Here is an 8,397-nt window from a genome sequence, read left to right as displayed (position 1 = left end):
AAGGAAGGAAGGAAGGAAGGAAGGAAGGAAGGAAGGAAGGAAGGAAGGAGAAAGGGAGGGGGTATAAATTAGGAGTATGGGATTAACAGATACACACTACTATATATAAAATAGATAATCAACAAGGATTTACTGTATAACACAGGAAACAATATTCAATATCTTATAATAACCTATAATGGAAAGTAATCTGAAAAAGTTATATATATACACATATATATATAAAACTGAATCACTTCGCTGTATACCTGAAACTAACACAAAATTGTAAATCAACTATACTTCAATAAAAAAAAGGGAAAGATAGAAAAAGACGTAGGAAAGTAAACACATTCATCTCTAATACACTCATTTTCAAGTAATACTAAAAGTAAATATCCCTGTTGAACATTAGTATATAATTTCTTTCTCCCAAAATCTAACCACCTAGTGTTTTAACCAACAGTGTTGCAAATTCTGTTTTTGCCAGAGTTATGTTACCAAGTATAGTAACTTCTATGATGATTAAAAAAACAACAAACATCCAAGCACACCCTCCCACAAACCTAACTCTAAGAAAAACCCATGCCAGAGGCATAAGGAAAAGGGTGAATAACCATAAACCTGATCATTTCTTTGGTGGATTAGCCTGCAGGAACTCTGATGCCGAAGAGAACAAGACAAATTCAAAAGGGATTTTGCTGAATAGAAAGAAGTTTTAATGCCGAAGTGAGATTACCCACGGTCAAATTACCACAAAATTCAAAATCTTTTGTAAATGTGCTTGCCTATTTTTAGTTGGCACATGAGTTGCATGCATTTGTGTGAACTGTGGTTATATACATCAGGCACAGAGTAGAGAAATAAGGTTTACATATTTCAAAGCACACCACAGCAAAAATAAGTTATTTTTTACATTCAGATTCCTTCCTTCAACTTTGCCTGCTTAAATCTCACCCCAGCCCTATTCCCATAGGCTAAGGATTTCCCCTAGCCCCTCCTCTTGTTTTCAAATGAGCTAGCTCTTCCCTTCTCCTTCCCATGAGGCTGCTATTCCTAATACTTGTATGTTATCTTCTTACTTGTCATGGTCACTTTTATCCTCATGCTCTGTTCTCTCTCATCTTTCCTGCTTACCTTCCCTACGTTTGCCTTTTCTTCCCCTTATATCATGCTCTCAGCAAATTATCCCACCTCCCTATAACTACCTGGCAGATGTTCTTTCTGGATACTTTTTTGATGAGTTAGTTAGCTCTAGGATCCAAACTATCCTGGAAAGCTGTAGCTTGTATATTTAGCAAGAGTGGGCCCATCCCCTAATCACACACACATATACACGCACACAGGCTTCATCATGGACCCAGTGCGTCTTCAGTATATGTATGCTTAGCCATCAGTACCATACTAATCACAGAGAGACATCAAGGTAACCCGCAGTTTTCCACACCTCCCTACTGCCTATAGCACAGGGCTAAAACACAGACAGAACATAAAACAAAACCAAGAAAATATTTTAGCTGTACTGGGCACGATCTGGCAACACACAATAATTTTATGAGCATGAAGTGTAAGTAGTATCAAAGCCATTCGTAGTTAGGATCTTGCTCTAAAAATTCAGAGTGCTCTCCATGTCAATGAAGTGAAATTGTGTAAGCTGAGGTTTCTGCTGGTCACATCAATGTTTAACACCTGTTGGGAACCAAAGAAAAAGCATTGGGCATCTGGTGATTGAAGTTTCCTGCAGTCAAGCAAACCAGATACAAGCCAGTGGTCCATACACACTTTCACAAGTCGTTGCCTAGCTTCCAGACTGCCCTCAGATTTTCAGGTGAGAAGGGTATTTCTTAATCCCTTGGAGTACAAAAATCATTCAGTATGTAGGGAAAAGACGACAAGACCCTAAATAATGAAATACACAACCACTGCAGAGAAACAACTGCACAAATTGGAGAAAATCTCCTCGGAGCCCTCCTTTTATTGCCTGCTTCTCCTCTTCCCTTATGGTGCCTTGATGATTGCCCAGTAAGAGTCTGATATTTCAGTGTTTTTTTCTAGGCAAATACTTTCCATAAAGTTTCACCGCATGTGCAGTAGTTAGCTTGTTTGTCAGCAACACAATTGGGCAAAGTCCTTTATAAGCTCTTGGTCGAGTTGGGGAAGTTGGTTGACAAGAAAACCACAAAAATGAGGAAACAAATAAAAAATACAAAATGAAGGAAAACTTTCATTTCAGGCTTTGTAATCAGGAAGGATTATGAAAAAAGAAAGTTCTGAAAAAAGCAAGAAGTAAGCACACAAGGAAAGAGCCCATTTACCATGAGGCTAGGTATTGGAACCACGACACTGCATTAAACCCAAGGTGCAGATTTTTCACATATTTAACATTCATGAAATCAGAATGTGTCTTACAATCAACAGGCTTGGAATTACTGTGAACAGGTAGCCCTCCTGACAACGGTTTGTACACGTGTGAACTTCATTGCTTCTACTGGTGTTACGAATGGATGGACTGTAAACCACTTAAGAATCATTTTAGAAAGGAATATGTATCTTGGCTGACAGTAAAATCAAAAAAATATGCTACGATGAAAACTTGTATAAAGGATCTTAGTGGCTTTGGAGTAAATTGCATAGACAGCAATGAAAGAATTTTTATGAAATGATGTATCACCAACACCTTTGATAGTTCAGAGGAAATAACCAATTCGGGCCACATATTTTTCTTCTAAATAATAATAAATCAAATAAAATAATTTAAAATATTTACCTAGAAATTTACATAATAAAAGAAAAACTTAAATGATATAAAACAGTTAAGATATTTCTAATATTTCTTCACATTTAGATTTTCCCTCTCCTAAATTACCTTGATGCAGATTTATCAATGTCCATGTATCTCCACCCAACATTTTCCTCTGTAGTATCATAGTAAAATGATAAAAATCTTTGGTTAAAGAAATTTTGTAAAGCTTTCTATATTTTTAAAATAGAAGTTTTAAGTGATAGGAAAACATACAATCATACTTTTTTAAGACTTTTTCTTTCTTTGTGGCACGGGAAATAAAGGAACAAATTTTAACTGATGGTGTCTTATAATTGATGAAATATGGTAGTTCAAGCTGTTTGAGAAGTAGATCTCTGAGGCAAAGACAAAGTTTTACATAGGTTTGCAGACAAGAAGACGTACATGACAAGTAAGGATCCAGACCATCAATTCCAAATGATGATAAACCCTGAATTTTCCCTTCATCTCCGTGCTGTCCTCTCTGACACACGGAACACAGAGGGATTCGGGAAGGGCTTTGCAGGAGAGGGTATCATCTGGAAGGGAAGCAGGAAGGAACTGCCCTAGGTAGCTCAGGGTTGGGAAATACCATTTGGACTTTTCACTGGTCACAAACCTGTGTTGTAGAGTTGTAGGAGAAGGTGGGTGTTATAACCACGCCGCTCACAGAGATGCTGACACCGGAAACGGAGACACTGCCCACTCCCCAGATCTCAATGTAGCCCAGTTTCAAAGGGTTTGTATCGCTGATGTATTTGTTGAAAATTACATGACTGTGCATTGTATTCTGTCAATTGGAGATAAAAGAAACCAGAGGGGGGAAAAACAGCAAAATTTGTTCAAATTTTTCACAACCTCTTTTTAGGCACAAATGTAGACCATGAAGTGAGATAACTTAAGAGCCCCCCCTTCTTGTGACCTTGGATAGTGAGACCATGATTTTAGCATTCTATCTCCTATTGTCAACTACCATCCAAACCTGCATTGCTTAAGCACTGGCAGGGTCTCTAGAATCATCCCAATTCTAGGAAGACAAAGAATCTCAGCTATCAGGAACCTTATATTCCACATGTGGGGAAGTCACAAAATACGCTGACCGTTCCAAGGTGACATAGGAACAAGGGCTAGGAAACATCGAAACAGCCTGTCCATCCGTGCTTGGTGAACTGGAATAAGCTACTGATGAAATATGAATGGGCTTGATCACAGAAGACTTCCGGGGAGCATATTATGTCTCTATCTGAAGTCTAGAGGATGGGGAAGTTGCAAATTAGTAAGATGAACAATGAAGGAATTCTAGGTGGATTTATGTCATGATTCCCAGCATCTTCGTAAGCTAGTAGAACTCTATATTCTCCCTTCACAGTCCCAGTCACACTCACCTCGCTGACAGAAAAGTGGGCCAGGTAGTAGAGTCCTTTCCCATAGGTATCTGCAAACAAAGAACAAAGTAAGCATGATCTGGAACATGCTCTAGAATTCTAATTGCTTACCTGGTTACCTTGGTTGAGAAAGTAGGGATGATTTTTGTTTGGGTTTTTTATCTTATTTTTCTTCTTTATGGAGTTCCGTTTTGGGAGATTTAGTCAGACTCTGGCTCCAACCTCAGTTTACACAAAATGTTTGAAGTGAGTGTATACAGATGCCTCTGTCTAAGAGAGTCGCCTCATATAGTATAGTTTTCTAACACCACACTTAGTCCACTTCTCTTTCTTGTGGTCTGTGATTCCCAACATCTTGGTAGTCACCTCGGAATCTCCAGACTCCTTCTGCTAGAGACGCACATATCTGCACGTACGTGCATGCACACCACATCACAAACACCAAGACTGGTGTGTAATTGGTCAGTTTATCTTGAGAGGTTTTAGGCAATTTTTAAAATGCCATCTCCAGAGAATAGACTTCTTTGTCCTTTATCCTTAATTTATGCCGCAGGTCCAGGGAGAATATCCTTAAAGGTGGACTAGCCAGAGCTTTGTTACAGGTACTCCCGCCCCACACCCTACCTCGGTGGCTTTCTCACTCTTCCCCATACACTTGCCTCTTTCTAAGTTGCTGGTCACTCGGTCAGAAGGCATTGGCTATCCTCCAGAGCTGTGCTGTCTGAGATAGGAGCCACTAGCCAAACGTAGCTATTTAAATTTAACTTAATTACAATTAAATAAAATTTAAACTCCAGTTGCTCAGATGCACTTGTCATGTTTCAAGTGCTCAGTAACCACATATGCCTACTTGCTAGCATATTGGACAACACAGATATAGAACATTTCCATCACTGCAGAAAGTTCTATTGGGTATCACTGGGCCTAGAAATTACTAATGGTGCTTGAGACATCCTCCTGAGAGGTTACTAATTCCTGTAAACTCCTAATGGAAGATTCCCCCCAATAAATAGCACAGCTGATAGAGGCACTGCCTCTCTCACTGGGACATGTAATTAGGGAATGTGCCCTTGAACATAAACCAGATATGGAAGTATAGCTCAGTTGGCTACAAAGCAACTCCCCCTACGGCTCCTACACTGCTGTTTTCCACAGTGGATTAGGACAGCTGGATAACGGTGAGAGATTCAGAGTTAAGCTTCATATGCATGAGGCACAAGGATCATGTATTATACACTTAAAAGTAACAAATGGCCATATTTAAAAGTGCACGATTGTCTTAACACAGAAAAGGAAATAGCAGCCCTATAAGGTATCCAGGAACCTAGCCAATGGTATTGACATGAATGAATCCGAGGTGGCCCTTACTCACCAATGCTTTGCCCATCATCCCAGAAGAGCCAACCTTCAGCAGTCCCCTCATCACCCAAGGCAACCTTGAAGCCTGTGAATTTCTGACGGCTGCAGTGACAGAGGAAAGAGACTTTGGGTAAAAACAAAGCCACAGACACAAACCAAGCTTCTTCATAAAAACATAAAGGAAGTTGATTCATGATATAAAGACTGGGTACTGGGATTCTGGAGACTTGGGATCTAGTTCTAGTTCTGTCTCCATAAGCTCTACGACTTCATGTCAGGAATGAATGAATGAATCAAAGGGAATTTTCCTTTAAGGCTGTATAAGCTCATAGGAGATCTACAATCTCTACAAAAAGCTACAAGCAAACTCACTGGCTTCCTTCCTTTCTCCACTGTGAGGAAAAGCCTAGTGCTTCAATCTTTCTTTTTTCATGACCTAATGTCCACATGCACAGTGAGTTCTGTTTACAGATGTCCTAAGTTCTTCAGTTTTCAACAGAATTTTTGCGATAAAATGAGTAGGGCTCCAAGAATTTTAGTCTGACATCAGACATACATGGATTTTAGTCCCTGCTTAACTCCTTACTAACTGTGTGACTCTGAGTTAATCACTTAGCCTCCTGAAGCCTCTCTTTGCTAATCTGAAAAATGGGGATGATAACAGTACTTACACCATAGGGCTTATCTTTCCTTTTGTTAGGAAAAATAGATAATCTCCAAATAGAAATCTCCATATTAGTACAGTTCTAGGCACAGAGCAAGCATTCACCTGCTGTCGGCTATTATCAATTATTATATAGGTCTAGAATACATAGGCTATATGTTAGGTCTAGAATTTTAAAATCTCGCATGTAAGGGATCTCAGCCTCAGTTGCCATATGGCTTACACAATTTTTCAGCAGTAATTTTCTTAGCAAAGAGTCAATTATGATCCAGTCTTTTAAAACTAGCATGAACCATGGTTGCTCTCCTGTTTGACTTCCACCTCAAATGTCACTAATGAGACCTAATAGCACACCCACTTAGATCTAAAATAGCTGGTAATTAAGAATTGTTCAGAGTACAGAATCCAAAAAAGGCTAAAATACAAACAAGTAAGCAAGCAAGCAAACAAAACTGTTTAGTAAAAGTGCTCTGGGGCCTGAGGGTGCGGTTTACAGATCGGTGGGCTTCACCAGGATCTGGGCTGCCTGGCGTGGAAGGGAGAAATGTGGCGCCCGCCCTCCCTCACCTTAAGTAGGTGTTCTGTGCAGGCTCTTGCCAGGGCAGGATGTAGCCCCCACGGACATGAAGATTAATGTGGTCAAGAGGCGCTGGCAAGGACTTCCACTCTCCCCGGGCTTGAATGTCCACACCCTGTGGGCCAGAAGAAGGTGATGGAGAGAACACATCTGCCCGAATGATGCATTTACCAGACATCTTGTCCACGCTCAGAACCTGCTGCCTGTTCAGGACCTGTTATCACACTTTTCCACGCTCGCCCAGCTGCTCTACGGGATCGAGAGCTGCTGCCAGGGCATCACGTCAGGGTCTCTTGTCTTTGGGGGCTTCTGCTGTACACACCCCATGAGATCACAGCTGCCTCTCACCCTACCCTTACCCCACATCCTGTTTCTGCGTAGGAAGCACCGCTAGAGGAGGCTGAGCGAGCCTTCTTTCTTTCTGTTCGGCTCCCAATTCACTCCCCCAAAGACACGTTCCCTTTGTTTTGTCCCCTCTCTGCCTCCGTCTCCCTCCACTGCCCCCCAGCCCACCCTCACTAACACCTTTGACTCCTACTTGACAGAAATAATTAAAGTGAACTGCCTTACTTCACAAATCCTTATCTTTAACTCATTACATCTTCCTTTATGTTTCACATCTTGATCTTGCCTGTGACAGGGAGAAGCATCTCTCACCCCAGGCCATAAGCCTCGATTCCTAAGAAACCGTCCTCCCACACGTTCTCAGCCTAGAACAAGGCTTCTCGAATTCAGCACTGTGGACATTCTGGGCCAGATAACCCTGTGCTGTGGGCACTGTTCTGTGATTTCTAGATGTTGACCGGTGTCCATCCACTAGATGCATCTCCCCCACTTCCCACCACACTGTGACAACCAAAAATGTCTCCAGACATGGCCAATGTCCCCTGATAGGTAGGTCCCTCCTTTTGAGAATCACCACTTTAGAGGTAAGGAGCACAGCTGCCATCACACTTCTTCACTTTTGGTCCCCGGTGTTCATTTTATGCAGATTCAATCTATATCACATTCGCCGGGGTGGACTCTGTTTCGTGGGCCTGCCTTAGGGGGCCTCAGGAGTCTATAAGTCTATAAGTCTATAGGACTTAATACAAATTCCAGCCCACATCTCTGGGCTTTTTCAGTTTTCTTACTGATATCATGAGAAAACTGAGTTATATGCTTTCTAATGACACTTTATTCTAGTATCTTACGAATGCTGGACTTTTCCTCCATTGATTGTCCTACCTTCAAGTGAAACTTGATACATGTGAAACCGTCAGTTATATTTCTACCAAATTCTTGATTTCTCTCAATGTTTTTTTTTCATTCTACTATACATTGTGGCTAAATATGATACGCTACCTTCTCATGATTTCCCTTCCAGGACCTAATGAGTCACAGGCTTGTCTCCTTTAAATAGTTTCTGACCAGGCTAGCCTAAAAAATTCCTGTTAAAATATCGATAAAGACATGACTATAAGATCAAATCTAAAAGCAGCATTATTAAAATAAGAAATGACAACCTAATGTGACTTTGTAAAGGGGAATTTTCATCAACAGCATAGTCACTGAATATGATTGAGAAGCACTGTTTTAAAAATCCAATATATATTCTACCCTGTAAACAAATAAACAAAATGGCCACGAGTGAAGTAGATCAAAACTTTAA

The 8,397-nt window shown here is 40.6% G+C and overlaps 1 protein-coding gene across 4 annotated transcripts in view; it reads right to left on the bottom strand.

Moving 5' to 3' along the window:
- Nucleotides 1-324: 324 nt before the first annotated feature.
- The window catches only part of MGAM (maltase-glucoamylase), a 221,947-nt gene continuing 213,874 nt past the window's right edge, over nucleotides 325-8,397 (bottom strand). For all 4 annotated transcript variants that reach the window (XM_029233412.1, XM_029233414.1, XM_029233415.1 and 1 more), the window contains 5 exons: nucleotides 6,737-6,861; nucleotides 5,519-5,607; nucleotides 4,147-4,196; nucleotides 3,381-3,551; nucleotides 325-1,668 (listed from right to left, as the gene is read on the bottom strand). In XM_029233412.1, the coding sequence (XP_029089245.1) occupies nucleotides 1,594-1,668; nucleotides 3,381-3,551; nucleotides 4,147-4,196; nucleotides 5,519-5,607; nucleotides 6,737-6,861 (510 nt within the window). In that variant the 3' untranslated portion in view covers nucleotides 325-1,593. The remainder of the gene's footprint in view (nucleotides 1,669-3,380; nucleotides 3,552-4,146; nucleotides 4,197-5,518; nucleotides 5,608-6,736; nucleotides 6,862-8,397) is intronic.

Source organism: Monodon monoceros, unplaced genomic scaffold, assembly GCF_005190385.1.
Source record: "Monodon monoceros isolate NGI ecotype Baffin Bay Population unplaced genomic scaffold, NGI_Narwhal_1 Super_Scaffold_2, whole genome shotgun sequence".
NCBI classification, from domain to species: Eukaryota; Metazoa; Chordata; class Mammalia; order Artiodactyla; family Monodontidae; genus Monodon; species Monodon monoceros.
The sequence above is the reverse complement of the archived record's forward strand: the minus strand, read 5'-3'. Positions and strand labels throughout refer to the sequence as shown.